We start from the raw sequence: 17,471 nt of genomic DNA, 5'->3' as shown, positions 1-17,471 counted from the left end.
GAACAACCCAGGCCTCGTACTGACCCCAGCGAGGCTCCACAGCAACCACCCCAAAAACTAAGGAATTATGGAATGGCTTGGGTTGGAAGGCACTTTAATGATCATTTCATTCAGCCCTCTCCTTCCCAATATTGTTTTACATATTTCAATTGTTGCTCCAAGCCCTGTCCAGCCTGACCTTGGGCACTGCCAGGGATCCAGGGGCAGCCCCAGCTGCTCTGGGCACCCTGTGCCAGGGCCTGCCCACCCTTACAGCCACAAATTCCTTCCCAGCATCCCATCTAACCCTGCCCTCCGTCAGTCTGAAGCCATTCCCTGTGTCCTGTCCCTCCATCCCTGATCCCCCTCAGGCCCTGGCAGGAGCTCTGAGCTCTCTCCGAGCCTCCTTTTCTCCAGGCTGCACACGCCCAACTTCCTCAGCCGCTCCCTGTGCTGCAGCCCCTTCCCCATCTCCATTACTTTTCCCCTGCTCCAGCACCGAATAATCGATAATTAATGTTGATTACTTCAGCACAGGCTGAATTTCCCTCACGTTTTCCATACCAAGCGTGCAGATTAAAAACTCGCTCTTCAAAAGAACTTCCCGCCGCCGCCGCCGCCGCCCTTCACCTCTCCTCCCGTCCCTCGCCCCTCCCGTCCCTCTCGGTCCCCTCAGCCCGGGCGCCTCTCTCCCCTCACCGTGGCGTCCTCTGGCTCCGCCATGGCCGCGGCGGGCCGGGGTTGCCATGGCGACCGCCCGCCACTTCCGGCGCGGCCATGGCGCGCGGGGCACGGCGGGAAGGTGGTGGCGGGAGGACACCCCCCCCCTCCCATCCCTGCCCCCGTCTAACCTGAAAAACACCCGAAAAACCACAGAAATAATAAAATGCCAGGCTTTTGGAAGGTTTTATTGGGAACTCCGCGGTGTAGAGGGAAATGAGGCCGCCAGTGAGGAGGGATAGCCCAGGAAGCGCTGAGCGGCCGCGGCCCCGCTCCCTCCCCGCCCCACAGCAGCAGCAGGGAGGGAGGTTGGGATGGCGGATTTTGTTTATTTTCCTTTATATTTCTGCAGTGTCTGTGGGAATGGTAATTCACCTGCGAGCGCCTGATGCCCGTAGGAAAGGGACCGCAGCAGGTTCTCCCTCAGAACAGGGCTCTGTCATTGTCTTTAGGTTTGCCGACAGCCTTCGGGACCGAGGACGCCACAGAGCGCGTTTCCTCTGCAGTGGAGTGCCCACATCCTCGGCGTATTCCTTTCGGGAACACGGAGTGAAAACCCAACCTCTGTGCTTGCACCTGCCCAGCCCAGCTTCCAAGTGTTTCACCGCACGGAGGGAGAATTCCCAGCGGGAATGGCAGGGACGGATACGGGCAGGGCCGCCCCCACGCAGCTCTGCGCCATCCCACCCCTCCAGCAGCAGCAGAACAGCGCAGGGAAAGCGGCTGCACTCCCTCGCGTTTGATTTCCAGGGCAAAAAAAGGGAAGAGCAGATATACAGAGACAAAACCACATCCGTGGAATGTCGGTAGGAGCAGTGAGGGAGCCGAAGTGAGGCCGCTGCCAGCTGGAAACAGCATCCCGTCTTACAGCCCTGCCTGGGATCTGCCTTTTTATCTGATCCCTTCACAACTTCCATCCCCTGGAAGAAGGCAGAGCGGCTGGAGGCTTGGAGAACACTTGCCTGGCGAAAAATACCACAGAAGGAATTCCTATACAGGAGTAAATTTAATAAAACCACCACCAATTGTTTACTTTAACATAGCTCTTGTTACAGAAATCATAAAAATGGACTCAGTAGCTAAACTCATTAGTTCTTTCCCCTTTTAATTGAAAAATACTCCGCTGATTTCAGCTTCTACTGCACTAGATGGAGTGTTAAATAGTTGCCAGGACAGGACGCCCAGTGATTGAGCCCAAAACAAACACAAAGACAATTCCATCAGCTTTCCTTTTCAATGTTACGACTCGTTATAATGAAGTGAAAATTAAAACAGCAAGAAAGGGTCCATTTGACAGATGAAAGGTGGAGGGAGAGGAGATCCACAGCCGAAATCTCGCAGGAAGTCTTTGGAGAAGTGGTGCAAACCACCCCTCCTCGTCCTGCCTCGGGATCCAAAACAAACCTCTGAACACACACACGCACAAACACACACACACACTCACACGCCTCCTCTGGGATCACAGCACGTGTCCTGCGTGCACCACTGGGAACAGAGCTGGATTTGGGCAGGTAAAGATCTGGGGCCAAAAATAAACCAAGAAAAAGGCAAGGCATCCTGAACCAGAGCTCCAGGAGCTGCGAGGGGCCGCGTCCGTCGCCAGCAATGGATACACACACAGACCTGGGGGAGGCCCTGGACAGAAAGGAACTGCAGGAAGAAAGAGGAGAAACCCAACTGCTCTGGAAAAAGCCTTCCAAAAAGAAGAAAAACAAAAAAAAATATATATATAGATATATTCACTACACCAGCACACGCTTCCCCCACCCCAGCCCAGGGAAAAAAACCAAAACCAAACAAAAGAATCAAACTGAAAGAAAATGCACAGCAAATAGACATAATCTTGAAGATTTTTAAAGAATAAATATTTTTTTGTAATTAAACATTATGCAAACACGTGCCACGCTTGCTCTTTGTCCATGCATATGCGCTATATACAACTTTGAAAAATACTGTGTTGTCCTCTTTTTGTTTTAAAAGTCATATACAAAGGTTGGGTTTTTTTTTTCCTTGCTGTGTACCCCCCTCCTTCCCTCCCCAAAAATCCTCTTTACAATGAGCCAATCCACATTCATCCATGTATTTGGGTGGCAGAGAGGAGGAGGGGGGCGGGAGAGCCGCCCCCCTTACCAAAGTCCATCAAAATGGCTGGTTTGGACATGAAAAGCAGTGTCAAGAAACTGGTTTAAGTTTCATCTGTACTACACACAGGAAAAGAAAGAGAAAAGAAAAAGGAGTCGGCTTGGAGGATGAAGCTACGTTACAAGTTAAAGTTGGAGGGTTTTTAGTGCGTCTGTCACACTCTTGGCCGCCTAGAATACTGTTGTACAATGGTTTATCTACCTTTTTTTTATTACAATATAATTTACTTAATTTTTTCTGTTAACAAAACAGAATCCCGGTACTACAGACCAGCGGTGTAAGAGGCGGAGCAGCGCCCTGGGTGGGTTTTATTGGAATTGCATGAGCACTCTAGGATGGGAAAGGGTTCAGAGTTCATTGCTGCGGGGCCGGGCTCAGTCCTCGATGTACTCCCACAGGTCCTTCTCGTAGCCTTCATGCACGTGCTGCAACAAAACCCTCCGCCGGCTCTCGCAGTATCTGAGGGGACAGGGACAGCATGGAAAAGGCACGTCAGGAATCATGGAGCATCCCTGGCACCGAGTTATCCAAACCTACAGCATGCCTCACTTCCTGTCCCAGACTGCAAGTTGTTTCCTGCTCCCACATTTTTTGTCTGAGAGCCCCTTAATTTAAAATTTACAGCAATATGGGGGGGGTGTGGGGGTGGGTTTACATTCTCCATTTCAGGGAAAGCTCCTGCCCTCCTTAGCAAGTACCTGTCTTTCCAAACCAAAACACTTCCAAAGAGGTGATCCCCCGAGAAGGAGTTTGTATTTACAAGCCCATTAACAGCACTAATTAAGTCTTTGGTTGTTCCAGTCACTCAGCTGCAGGTCCCTGGCTGGAAAACCAATGTGCAAATTCAGAGTTTTTCAGGTAAAAGTATCCCCAGAGCCTCTACAGCTGAGAAACCTTCAGGAATAACTGGAAGAGGAGGAAGCAGCAGCTGTGGTTTGAAAAAGTCTGAACACAGGTTAGTGGAGACACACGGAATGGAATGAGCTCTCCTCAAACATGGGCCTGGTGCCTGCTCTAAGCCCCGTCAGGACAACAAAAACCCATGTGGTAGCTGGGAAAAACTAGCTGGAGGTGTTCAAGGCCAGGTGGGATGTGGCCACCTGGTCTAGTGGAGAGTGTCCCTGCCCATGGCAGAAGGTGGAAGAATATTTAAGATTTCTTCCAATCCAAACCAGTGCATGATGAAAACCTCAGGAGCACTGACACAGTTTTATTTCCCAGTGGACATGGAAGCAGTCCAAATGGTTACTGGTCTGGCTGGAGAGCAGGTTTCACCTCACATCCCAACATGTGGCTCTCAGAGGGACACTTACACCCAGGGAGCATTCCCACCTACGCTGATGGAAAAATGCTGCACATAAAACTGATCCAAGAGCCCTCCCAGGATCACTGATCCTGAGGAAAAGGGACCTCACAGAACACAGCAAAGGATGTCATTTTGGGTGTGTTAGAAGACAAAAACCACAGGAACACTGAACAAATTCAGGTTCCAAGAGCAAACTCTAAATAAGCACCTGAGAGGCTCTGGCTGCTGGGAACCCAGCTTGCTTGGCAGTGGTCAAACACTCCTCAGGAGAAACATCCCAGTGGGAAGCTATCCCTGACCATAATACACACTAACACCTGGCAGGAATTCCTCACCTACTGCTCAGGACCTTATCAGAGTGACCGATTTATCCATCAGAGCAGCTGTGGCTCCCCTCACTGCTGTCAGCTGGTGCAAGAGAAACCCCCGTACACACAGTCCCATTGATTTTCAGGAGCATGTGATGGCAAACACGCGGTCTCTGCTTTCCAAACTTTAGTTATTTTTCTGCTGGATGGGTGTGGGGGGCTTAATCCTGTTTTCTAGATATGTCTTTGCAAGCAAAGAGATCCAAACATCTGAAACTAAACCAGCCTGGAGGGCAGTTCCTGCAGCTTCCCAGAGCTCTTTAAACCCACCTCGATGACATCCTGCTCCCAGTCTTGCATCAAAGGGCACCGTGCAGGACATGATTAAGACATGACTGAACTGGTTAATCAGGAACCTGCACGGGCTTGACAGATGTATTCTTTCTTCCCAGAAATGTGAAGGCAGGTTTGGGATACTGTTTCCAAGCAATTCAGGCTATATTAGCTTGTCATTTCACCCCTACAAAAGCATCAAGGTTCAGAGGACTGAAGTAAACAAGCAGCTTCATCTGAAATATTGAATTAATGGTGGCCTTAAAGGGTAAATTACAAAAACAAGGTCAGGAAAGTCTTTTCCAGCCCCAGCTGTGCTGCCAAAGTTGGGCAGGATGAGCCACCAAATCTTAACAGCTCCTGCCACGCCCCCCAGTCCACTGAGTCCTGCAGCTCACCCTACTTTGGATATTTTCTTCCCCCTAAGCCAGGCATAACAAATTCAGTGATTTTGGCAAAATGCCTCAGAAATGCAAGCCCTAATCCTGTGACTCATCCGCATTTTCAGCTTTGTACTTTTCCACTGTGCAGAAATCATTCCCCTGGGACTGAACAAAGCACTGGCATCTGTGTCACCTGGACCCCAGTCCCCTGCTCCCCTTCCCAGCTGGGCAGGCTGCTCTATCCCTCTTCCTCAGGGACAGCTTTCCTACACCCACGTTTTGCACAAATGACCCAGCACACAATTAAAAGAGCCAATTGCTCTCTGCTGGCAGCTCATCCTAGGCCAAAGCTGGCAGCTTAGAACAACAAAGTCACTCCTTGTTCTTTGGCCCTCACTCTGTGAATCCCATTCTGGTGCTGGCCATTCCCACATGCTCCTTCTGTGCAGGAACAGCAGTGTACTGAGAGCCACTGCTTCTGGACACAGGATTTTTTCCATTCCACGGTTGGATCTTCCAGCTCCTGCTCTGCAGAGCAGATGGAAGGCAGAGCTGGGAGCCTCGCCCCACAGGCTGTCACCTCCCCTGAGAGCTGGTCCCAGCAGGGACACAAAAACACACTGCCAGCATCTGTGTGAGGGCTCCAGCAGAAGGATCCGGGGCTGGCTCGGGACAGCGCTGCTGCTCTCAGATATCCAGGGACTGGCTGATCACAATGGGTGGCACAAAGCCAAGAGCAAACAGCTTCCCAAGGATGTGGCTCTGGAGAAACTGTATCTTGGCAAGTGCTCAGGTCACTACCTGACACAGAGCATGGCAACACTCTGGCTGCTTTGAGAGAAAGGAGTATTCTAACACAAACCTGTACTTATCCTGTACTTTCTGCTTTATGTCTTGCAGCGAATCTTGGGATATATCTCGCTCCAGGTACCCAGAAAGCACCTCTGTAGCATTCTCTAAGTCTGCTTGGTTATTCTGTAAAGACAAAAAAAAAAAAGTGTTCAAGGGGGGGTAAAGAAAAGGGGGAAGATTTTTATTTCAGAGCTATTGGAATCAGTACCAAAATAAAAAAGGATTACATATAATAGAATCTCAGACTGATTTTGGGTGGAAAGGGACATTGAAACTCATCCAGTTCCATCACTGCCATGGGCCACCTTCCACTAGACCAGGTAGCTCCAAGCCCTATTCAACAAGGCCTTGAACACTACCAGGGATGGGGCAGCCATGCTTTTGTGATTCTGCGGCTCCTCCAGCACACAATCCTACACAATGCCCAGAGAGCCTCTAACTTCTGCACATAAGAATATTAAACCAGACTAAACTGGGTGAAAGCAAGAACTAGAGGCCTACAAGCATTAAATCTTATTTCCTCAGTTTTACAGTTTGAATTCCTGACAACCCCATTTTCTCTTACCTCAAAGATAATGGACTGATTATTCTTTTTGAGGTAGAAGGCAAAGACGTAAGTGTACATGAGTGTGGCACGACACTGGCAGAGGACGTCGACTGCTTTCTTCAGGAACTGCACCTCGATCCATGACATGTTGTGCTGCTGCATCTCCTCCATCTTCTGCTTCACCTGAGCGTAGAGCTTGTGCTCGAAGCGCAGGCTCTGCATGTGGTTCATGTAGCGGTTGCAGTAGAACAGGTACCTCTGCAGGGCTGCTCGGGATCGCTGTGTTAATTCCCATTAGGGAGAAAGAAAACAAATAGTTAAAACAAAGTAATGGCTGTAAGAGAAGTAAACCCTTCACAAGGCTCTTCCTGATCCAGAGAATGAGCTTCCTTTCCAAAGGAGGCTCCTCTCCGGTCATGTTGGGCAGACGGCTCCGCACACCCCGCTAACCCTGGGAAGCGCCCCAGGCACTTCCCAGCACAGCTCTGACATCCTCACTCCCAACCTTGGAAGCAATTACAATCACACTACTCAAGCCCCATCACTTTTGTATTTCAGCCTCTCGACTCGAGGTACAGCACTCGCATGCTTCCAGTGTCATGACAAAAGTGAGATGATGATATTTTGTTGGGGGTTTTTTTGCTAATAAGGAATTCTAATTACTGTGCTTGTGCTAAGAGGGCAATCTCAGGATGATTATAAAGCAGGGGAAAGGCACCATGTGCTAAATAGTGCAAGAGAACCAAGATGACTCAATACACAGTCATTAATCTTATTTTCTTCACACTGACAGACCAGCTGTAAAAAAATAACACCACGGGCATGGTTCAACTTGTGTGCTCTGGATGTACAAAGGTAGCACATAGCAGGCAAAACCATCCCTATCTTAAAAGTCAAAAGACTTAACTGTCCTTTGGATTTGTGCCCAAATCCGTGAATTCCTTCAGAGCAGATGTGTAGGTTTACAGAAAGCACAGCACAGGGCCGATGATCTCCCTCATCACCAAAGGTTATGGACTCACCTCCTGTGCATCCCTTGCTGCCTTTGCATCATCCTCATTGTAGCGATTACAGTTGTACCTGTAACAGGGACACCGATTCCACAGATTTCAGTCCAAATCCATGCCGTTTGCACCACGACCTCCTCGCCTTCCAGCAAGGCACGTTCCCGAACTCACCAGGCAGATCCGTGGGGCTCCCAGGGGCCCAGACACACCCAGCAGAACTCCGCCTTGCAGTTCTGGTTCCGACAGACCATGTGGTTGCAGCCCCCGTCCTTCTCGATGGTGACGTGGCATTTCGGGCATTCCTGTCCACAGGACAGAGAGCACCGTTAGCAGGGCAAGCACGGAACCCCAACAGCCTGGGGAACTTGGAAGGGTTCCCACGGCAGTCAGACAGAGCACGTCAAGTGAAATACATGATTTAATTCTTCCCTTTGGACATCGAGATCCTCTTCAGTCAGGCCTTAAAATACTTCCAAACCCGGAGCAGTTAGATAGAAAAAAATTTAAGGAATAACATATTTTATCTATGCTGCTCTCACAGAGGGACACTGGGTGAGTCACTTCATGACCTTCCCCAAAATCCTAGCAGAGAGGTGGTCTCTAAGAGCCTGGGAAGCATGTGGCTTTCCTCACCACCAAGTGTCTGGTCCACTCTGGGACTGAGACCAAGCCGGAATCACGCTGTTACCAATCCTGCAGCTGTAACATGCCATCCAGAGAGGAGCTGAAAACATGCAGCAAGACTCTAGTGTGCTTCAAAGAAGCTGCTGTCATCTAAAAAGACACTTCTCTTCCTGAGGTGCTTCCATGTTTCCCGTCAGGTCCCTTTTTTCCCTTCATGTGACACCTCACTGAAGACTTTTCCATAAAAGCTCACATGGGGTTTCCCTTTCAGGAGTAAGGCTCTTGACAAATGTGAGTATCTCAAAGGGCAGCTCTGCACAGGGAAATATCTGGGGAACATAACACCAATATCATGGTCTCCATGAGCTTAGAAATTAACAGATCAACAAAGCAGCAAATACAAAGAAAAAAAACTGCATAAATAAAACCAAAACCATTTTAGGCTGAATCAGCTCCTCATCCAGCTCATCCCACAACCACACCAGCGTTCATGAAGTTTCTGCACAAGCCAGTTTTTATATATAATACAATAACAAACATATCCAAACCAGTGATACACACACCTGTGAAATCAGCTGAAGCTTTTGGGTCAGCATCATGTGAAATCCCCTCCCCAGCCTGGAGCACATCATTGCTAACCAAAGCAAGCAGCTCCTACCATGGCATTCAGATAAACTCTCAGCAAAGGAAGAAACCAACAGGCACAATCACTCCATGACTGCTCCTTCTATATAGGACACAATCCAATGGGTTCTTGTACACCCACTCTGAGTGTCCCAACTATTACTGCGTTTTATATGAGTTTTCCAGTTTGTATTGTGACAATCAGGAGAATCTGAACATCAAACCAACGGGATCAAGCAGCAACCAAGCATAGAAGAGGGATTTTCCAGACCTGTCTTTTTCCCAGTCATCTGTGTTTGCTCTTCAGACTCAGTAACTGTACTACAAACAGAGTAAGTGAAACACAGTAGCTCCTGTGCTGGTCCCTTCAAGGGCACAACACCAAGATGTTCCCTAGGACTGTCACAGGATGGATACTCAGCCAGGGAAGCTTGTTCCCAGTTAGCAAGTGCAGTTCTGTGAACTTCAAAGTCAAAACTGGTCCCTCCTTCAAGCAAATCACTCAGGGCAGCATCTATTTCCCTTATCCAGGCAGCACTCCTCCCTCTTCCAATCCTGCACCAACAAGTCAAGACTCAAATTTAGGTTTATGCCAGCAATGTCCTCCCCAACTGCACAGATCCCTGCTCAGTCTGCTCATCAGCCAAGTACAGACAGTGTCCCTGTCCCACCATGATGACCCTGGGCTGCACAGCCAGAGGAGGCTGTGGAGCTGAGCAGCTCTTCCAGACGCATCTCCTCCCATCAGGTGCCCGCATCACTGTGGGAGGCGCAGCTGATCCACACAGCTGCCATGGTCCCTCCTGCTGAGCAAAATCCTACAGCTGAGAGAGGGAGAACAGGCCTCAGGTGACATGCCAAGCTGGAGAGGTGCCACAAGCACATATCCACAGCACAGGGACGTGGGGCCATCTCACCCCCAGCAAGGCTCCATCAGGAGCATGGAAATTCTGCCCTTCCTTCCAAGCTTTCCAGTGTGTCCACATTGCTCAGGGCTTTGAGCACTGGAATGCAAACTAGGCCAAAAAGACCCTTTCAGTGCCTCAAAGGGCTCCAGGAGAGCCTGGAGAGGGACTTTGGACAAGAGGGAATGGCTTCCCACTTCCAGAAGGCAGGGTTAAATGGGATATTGGGAAGGAATTCTTCCCTGGGAGGGTGGGGAGGCCCTGGCACAGGCTGCCCAGTGCATCTGTGGCTCCCCCATCCCTGGAAGTGTCCAAGGCCAGGCTGGACAGGGCTTGGAGCAACCTGGGATAGTGGAAGGGGTCCCTGCCCATGGTGGGGGTGGAACTTGATTTAAGGTCCTTCCAACACAAACCATTCCATGATTCTAGGATCTCATTCCAGCCCTTTTCTCACAGGGAATGCCATCCTTTTCACGCTTTTATGCTCCTGTCGAGCAAAGCACAAGGAAGAGGTGACACAGTATCTGTGCAAATCCCTAAAGCTGTGTAAAAGTGTAACATTGAATATTATTAAAAATTAAAGCCATGAAAAGCACACACTAAAGAAATGCTGCACACCAACAGAAAAAGAAGTAGCAACTACTCATATCACCAACAGAACAAGTGGGAGAGATTTATAGATTAATGAGGCTAGAAAAGGAAGATCTCCCTGAGAATTACAGCTATGCAACAACCCAACAGGCAGCAAATCAAGTTACTAAACCTGCAGATTATTGTGCACATTATCAGTCACATCACAACACAGAAGTGACCTCATTAACATTGTTCCACTTCAAACAATTCCGTACTGGGCTTGGAAACAAAAGCCTGGGCAAACCTGGCAATGGAGAACAATCCTGATTTTGTTGTAGAAGTCCATGCATACATAAAACACCATGAACCTCAGCTGCTCTTTTATGAACAGGAAGCTAAACAGAAACACGTTTCTTGTTTCAGAGCAAGTGAAAGAGATTAGTCCTTTCCAGAACTCCCAGAGGAACTGATGGACATCAGCCTCCCACAGCCACATTCACATCAACGCCTTCACCTCTAGCCCACCCTAGAAAAAGAATCATCAAAAGCCACAGGGATTTCTTAATGAATTTCAACAAAACCCAAAAACTTAATTATGGCTAGCACAAACAGTACACCACTCTAACACCTAGAGTCAGAGAGCAAAACTTTTTTTAAACAGATTTGAAACACCAGTTCATCTGAGAAAGGGAGATGGCACTTGGGCACCTTCAGAAAAACACAGATCATGGCTCCAGCGCAGTGGGAAATGAAGGAGCACAGTTTGGTGCTGGTGCTGAAGGATTCCATGTCCTGCCAGGATTTCCATGCATTAGAACAAATGCAGGATCTCCAGAAAGTACAGAGGGAGCACTTTAAGCCATTAAAAAGTGATCTGAAAAGGAAGAGATGTGGGCTCATGCCATTTTATCTCATGCACAGGAGAAAAACAGCCAATGGTTCTTTTGGAGAAGAAAATGTGCCTGGTTTATCCATCAGCCCTTCAAGCTCTGTCTGGCCTGCAAAGGAAGGATGGGGATGTGCCAGGAGCCAAAGAAGCAAGGCTGGGGCTTTTTTAGTACCAGATTAACAACTTTCATTAACACCAATTTAAGTTCCACAATAAAAAGCAGTGCTTTGTGTGCAGGCCAGCACTGTCACCATCTCTGTTCTTTTCCCTTTGGTATTCCAACAAGCAGAGATTAAAATCACACTCAGGTTCCAAACAGGTTTCCCCTCCTCCTTTTAGACACTCTTGATACACCTTAAGAGCCCAAAATAAATGCACAAATCCAAGTTGTCTCTATTTTTCACTCCTCTGCATGTCCACTTGACAAAAGCAATGGATCTCTGTGGCTCCTTTATTCCCAAATATCCCAAACCTGTCAAGTTTAGCTCAAGAAAGAACCAAGTTTGTCAAATAAACTGAAAAAGGAAGAAATGTGCAAATCCTTGGGCTATTCAATCCCATTCCTCAACAAGACTGAGAATTACAGGCTTGATAAAGAACTTGCATTGCCTTATCTCAACTTTAAATTAATCTAGTTAAGCTGAACTCATGTGAAAGTAGCTTATTTTAAGAAAAAAGCCATCTACTCTGCTGCAAGGGTTGTGTCTTTTGTACAAGTAGAAGGAATTTAGGTCTCCTAAGTGCAAGTAAATGAATGCAAAAGAATAAAAAAATCGTATCAGAAACCACAGAATTCACTACTCGAACTTCCTCGTTTTTCATTCAGACCACTCTACATAATTCATCAAAAAATGCATCACATCATTCCAGTTTGGGAACAGAACCCAATTCAGCTGGGTTTCACTCTTCTGTTCTCTCACACAATTGTCTAATCTTCCTTTCCAGCTCCATCTCCCAGGACAAGCCGGAACAAATGTATCTCACATTCTCCTGTTGTAAAGGATTATCCAGATTTCAAGCCCACATTCCAGAGGATTGGCATTTCTCTTTTACACCTTCATCTTGGTATGACAGGAAGTCTCCTTCCCTGAGAGGAGCCCACATGGGATAGGATTCATGCCTGGATGGCTCCAGAAAGTGCTTTCCAAAAGCCAGAAGCAGCAACGGAGCGCGTAGTCACAGCTGAATTCCTTGGAGAGCTGTTCCCACTGATAATGGGGATTTCTGCACCTGATGGCACCTGATTCCTTTCTAGGTTCTTCAAAATGAAGTTCAACACAGAATTTAGGCTGTGAAGACAACAGATGCAGGCACAAGTTGTGCCTCACCAAACACAGCTGCCTTGCTTTCCTGCTAGAGCAGTACAGAGAGAAAGGAGGGATGGAGACACACTCCAACTGCACAATTCCCATCCCAGTCTGTCACTACAGCCCCACACCCAGACAGCCCTGGGGTTTCTCCATGCCTCTGGTCAGGGATCAGCAGGGAACCGAGGCAGGAGCTGGATGCAGCCCCACGATCCTGGGCTGACCTGGTTCTCTGGAGGCTGCAAAGCTCCCAGGACACACATCCCAGAGGCCAAAGCTGGAGATTCCCACCTTCCCCAAGGCAGGGATCAGCATGAGGGTGGGTTACTCTTCCTGCCAACTTTCCCCTCAATTGAATCCAGCATCAGCTCAGAGAGAAGAATGCCATATTGTCCTTCAGTTAATTCAATGGATATGGATGCTGTAAGACTCCAGGACTGTTGGCTTGCTCAAATGTCTGGAATAATTACCCTGATGGCAATTTTTCTCCCTGTTGCAGCCTGGGCTCCTAAGTATTCCCATGTAGGAATGTCTGGGACAGTATTAAAGGAAGTAGCTTAGACAGCGATGTCCCAGGACACCTCTGCTGCTCACAGCAGACTAGAGGTACCAATGAAGAAGCAGGGCTGGTGCCAGATGCCACCCTCCAGATGGGTGTTCCCCCCCTCCCAAAAATCTTCTTATTCCCAAGGCAGGGACAGGTACAAGATGCGGAACCCCAAGATCTTGAGGGCGTTAACAGGCCAAGTAGGGCTGCTGCTGTTCCAGTGTGCCAAATATGTGAGACCCAAGGCTAGCAGTGCTTACACTCTGCCTTTTCCAAGCTATTTGCTGCTCTTACTCAGGTTTAATAGGAGCAGTCCCTGAATACCCAGCAAACTTCACACAAACCTGGTTCAGTCCCCGAGCCACTTTGGAACACACTGAGACAAAGCCAAACTCCCTCTGGTGACTCTGCGAGCTCCAAGCAGGGCCCACTCCGGGCTGATCTGAGCTGCACAGCAGGGGTTTCTCTGCCACCATAACACAACATTCCAGCTCGATGAAAACCAGGCAGCCAGCCCCGGAAAGCAGCGAGGCTGCTGCAAACAATGCCATTAACCACTTACACAACAGAGCTAAGAAAACAAAGCAGCCATTTCCTCACTCCCTCCCCACCTTCCTCCTTCAGCTGGGAGCCCCAGGCCTGCTTCTCACCCCCATGGGATCTGCTGCTTTTGTGTCCTTGTCCCATGACCATCTTGGTTTTAATTTGTCCCAAAATGATCAAATGCTAAAGTTTCAGGCAAAGTTAGGCTAAGTAGAAGGAAGACCTTTACATAATGAAATCCCAGACAGCTGTTCTCTGCCAGTCTCCACCTGGAATGCTGCCCAACAGAAATGAAGGCTCCTCCGGAGGCCAATCCCAGGGATTTGAAGGCAGATGTAAAAGATCCCAGCCAAACGGAGCCACGGGTGGTGCTAACATGTTCCACACAAGGAATGGGCCATGGATTTGTTTACGGAAGCCACCGGTGCCAGACAGGAGCCCAAAGACTTAAATCTTGAGCTTCCTTTGGGTCTCCAATTAACTGTTTCTTCCAAGCACTTTCCTCCACTGACCTTGAAGAAACTCACCTGATTCCAGGCATTAACACCTGTTCATTCTTCAAACAAGAGCACTTGAGTGTACTGTGGATTTTAAGGCTTGCTCTTAACGGGGAACAGAAAAGGCAATCCTAGTGCAAGGAATTAGATTGATGTCCTTTTCACCTGACAAATCTGTATAAAATCTCTATATAAAATAGGAGAAAACCTCTCACCTTTGTGTTGGCTGCAATCCAATTGGAGGTTTCACTGTCATCATCACACTTCTTAATCCATTTCTTTAACCACTGTCAGAAAAATGATGGAAGAAGAGCATTAAATCTAACTGGAGGAACTGTACATGTTCCCAAGACACCTGCTCACATTAAGGAAAGGTACACCCAGCCACATGGGAACTGGGGAGTGTTGGTGCTGTGCAAACAGCCACTAACTTAGTGGCAGACAGTTCCTGCAGCTCCATCCTGATCCAGCAAGCACAAGCACCCAGCACAAACACTCCTGCAATGAGTTTGCAGCTCTTAATCAACACAAACTTCATGCTGGACTCTTAAATAATAAGGACATTTTGGCTTTGGGGTGACTAATTGTGGCCTTACAGTACCTGAAAGGAGCCTACAAGAAAGATGGAGAGACTGTTTACAAAGGCCTGGAGGGACAGGACACAAGGAATGGCTTCCCACTGCCAGAGGGCAGGGATAGATGGGATACTGGGAAGGGACTGATCCCTCAGGGGAGGCACTGGTACAGGCTGCCCAGACAAGCTGTGCCTGCCCCATCCCTGGATGTGTTCAAGGACAGGGCTTGGAGCACGCTGGGCTAGTGGAATGTATCCCAGCCCATGGCAGGCTGTGGGACTAGATAATCTCTGAAGTTCCTTCAAACCCAAACCAGCAAAACCAAATTAGTTCCTCCAGTACAACAGATCATGCCTGACAAACCATCAAACACCTACAGGAACAACTCCTACAGGAATGCCCCTTGTCCAAAGAACACCTTCACTCCTCTGCATGGGACACAGGTCTAACAATCTCCTCTTCCAGACAATTCCCCCCTGGATGAGGCACTTTTCCCACACAAGGTCCAACTGTGAGGCAGCAGTAAAGGCACCCAAATTGGTGAGAACAACAAATGGGTTCAATAATCCCTGGGGGTCCCTTTCCAGCTCAGAATCATCTATGATTCTATGGACAGCCACAAAAACTTGGGCTTCATTGCTAGGATTTCACTGCTGGTACTCACCCTGTGATTCAAACAGGTGAGCTACTCAGCTCCCTGGTGAGAACAACAAATGGGTTCAATAATCCCTGGGGGTCCCTTTCCAGCTCAGAATCATCTATGATTCTATGGACAGCCACAAAAACTTGGGCTTCATTGCTAAGTCTTGCACACAAATTTATTTTAAACTTTTTCAAAACACAGATTTGGACAAGAAACTTGATGCGCTCACCTTGCATTTAACAGGATCATGCCAGTTTTCACCACAGTTAAAGCTGTAAGGGAAAGAAAGGGAAAATAAACAGGGCAGATGATTGTACTTATAATTAAACAGTTTAAGTTTTCTTCTGGGTTGTTCAAAGCCAGTCCTAAGGAAACTCAACACAATCCCCTTCAACCCTCAAATCCCTCAAGGGCCCCTTCAAAACAGTGACAGAGAACAAGGGGGAATGGCTCTCCACTGCCAGAGGACAGAGTTAGATGAGATTATTAGGGAGAAATTCTTTACTGTGAGTGTTGTGAGACACTGAAACTGGTTTCTAGAAGTCACCCCATCCTTGGGGTGACTAAGACCAGGCTGGACAGGGCTTGGAGCAGTTTGGGATAGTGTAAGGTGTCCCTGCTCATAGCAGTGGAACTTGATCACCTTCAAGGTCCCTCCCAAGCCAAAGCAGCCTGAGCCTCCATGAACACACACTAACACTCTCCCAGGGCAGTGAGTACAAAGCAGGGTCAGCATCTCTTCCTTGCTCTCTTACCAGAACTGGCGGCCACATTTGCAGCGCACGGGTTTAGCATCCGGGTATTGGACTTTAACGACGTGGTGGCAGTCGGGGGCAGGACACCACTTTAACAGTCGATTACACTGCGGAACAAAGCACACATCCCACATCACACAGGAAGGCTGTGCTCAAGGACAGCTCCAGCCCTGCATCCCTTTGTTGTGGCTGCAAACAGCTAAGAAATTCAAACCAAACCCACTGCACCCATCACTCCTGGCAAGGACTGAAAGCTTGATCCCGTAACAGCTTCCGCCCCGGGCTCTACAGGACAGCTGAAGCCACACGACTGGGAAACTGGGACAGTGCAAACATCTTGCAAAGCACCTTTCTCCAAGTTTATTTGGAGGCTATAAAACTATTAGTATTTTGCCAAAGCACTTTTGCAGTTTCACTTCAACTGGCAAAATGTTTAAGGCATGTTCTTGTGTTTATGGCATTTCCTGGTTTTAAATGTGAAGTATCTCAGGTAACACTCAAGAGTTATAAATATTACATAACTATTATGTAACCATTATAACTACGTAATTCTGCTTCTCAGAACTCAAATATTAAGCAACTGCTCTTACATTCTCTTTAGGTCTTTTGTCCTAAAGTTTTTTTACTGTTTTCCTACAATTATCCCTGCAATGCAAAGGACCATAAAACAACCCCTCATTCACACTTGATTAGAGACTATGCAAAAAACCTGCTCTGCAGTTCTAAACAAACCTCCAGCCTCTGGCTGGCTACACGTGTGAGACAAAACCATTAAAAGCCATTAAAAAATTCAAATAAAAACTCACCTCTACAAAACTATTGGTTATTAAATGCTGGTACTTTAATTTAACCTTGGAATCTGTGATCAGACGCCTGTGGGAAGGAAAGAAACAGAAAAATTCCAGCAGAAATCGTGTTTTTTTCCATATACTGCCAGTAAGTTAAGACAAATAGGTTTGATTCATCCTTCTACACTTGCAGGTACTTTTTGTACTTAACTGTTCTCTATTTATTTGTTACATCATTTATTACTATTAAAACTACATTCATTCTATTCAATGTATAAATATATATACAAATATATTAGTTTCAGAAACAGAAAGCTCAAACAGTTCAAAAGAACTGAAACTCTTGGTGTTGAGGATTTTTATTTAAAAACACTTCCCTGAAGAGCCCAAGAAACAAAGCAAGCAATTTTATCAGTTCATTTACATAAAACAGGCACATTTTGTGGCAAATCCCTTTAAAAAGCTCCAGAACAACCCTTGTGTGGCTAATAACTTTGGGAAGCCTCATGTTAGCTGGGTTTCAGTGGAATGTTACAGCTTCAGCTTAAAAATTAATGGTGTTTTAATCAATTTACCATAAAAACAAAGTTGATTTGAATTCAACATCACTAGGGGTGTACACAA

At 47.6% G+C, this 17,471-nt stretch overlaps 2 protein-coding genes across 6 annotated transcripts in view; both read right to left on the bottom strand.

Annotated features, from left to right (window-relative positions):
* The window catches only part of BBS4 (Bardet-Biedl syndrome 4), a 34,637-nt gene extending 33,894 nt beyond the window's left edge, over positions 1–743 (bottom strand). For 2 of the 4 annotated variants that reach the window (XM_041468884.1, XM_041468887.1), the window contains exon 1: positions 679–731. Coding sequence is in view for 1 of the 4 variants with exons in the window: in XM_041468883.1 (XP_041324817.1) it covers positions 679–702 (24 nt within the window). In the remaining 3 variants the exon portion in view is untranslated. Of the gene's footprint in view, positions 1–543; positions 585–678 lie in introns of those variants that run through there. The other 2 variants (XM_041468883.1, XM_041468885.1) reach the window with 2 other exon arrangements.
* Positions 744–2,537: 1,794 nt separating this feature from the next.
* The window catches only part of ARIH1 (ariadne RBR E3 ubiquitin protein ligase 1), a 50,249-nt gene continuing 35,315 nt past the window's right edge, over positions 2,538–17,471 (bottom strand). Inside the window, exons 6-14 of one of the 2 annotated variants that reach the window (XM_041468881.1) lie at positions 16,866–16,932; positions 16,060–16,166; positions 15,534–15,576; positions 14,302–14,373; positions 7,749–7,879; positions 7,593–7,650; positions 6,589–6,861; positions 6,034–6,146; positions 2,538–3,300 (exon numbers count right to left, since the gene is read on the bottom strand). In XM_041468881.1, the coding sequence (XP_041324815.1) occupies positions 3,216–3,300; positions 6,034–6,146; positions 6,589–6,861; positions 7,593–7,650; positions 7,749–7,879; positions 14,302–14,373; positions 15,534–15,576; positions 16,060–16,166; positions 16,866–16,932 (949 nt within the window). In that variant the 3' untranslated portion in view covers positions 2,538–3,215. The remainder of the gene's footprint in view (positions 3,301–6,033; positions 6,147–6,588; positions 6,862–7,592; positions 7,651–7,748; positions 7,880–14,301; positions 14,374–15,533; positions 15,577–16,059; positions 16,167–16,865; positions 16,933–17,471) is intronic. The other variant, XM_041468882.1, reaches the window with a different exon arrangement.

The sequence above is a fragment of the Pyrgilauda ruficollis genome, unplaced genomic scaffold (assembly GCF_017590135.1).
Source record: "Pyrgilauda ruficollis isolate IOZ18807 unplaced genomic scaffold, ASM1759013v1 scaffold23, whole genome shotgun sequence".
Lineage (NCBI taxonomy): Eukaryota > Metazoa > Chordata > Aves > Passeriformes > Passeridae > Pyrgilauda > Pyrgilauda ruficollis.
The sequence above is the reverse complement of the archived record's forward strand: the minus strand, read 5'-3'. Positions and strand labels throughout refer to the sequence as shown.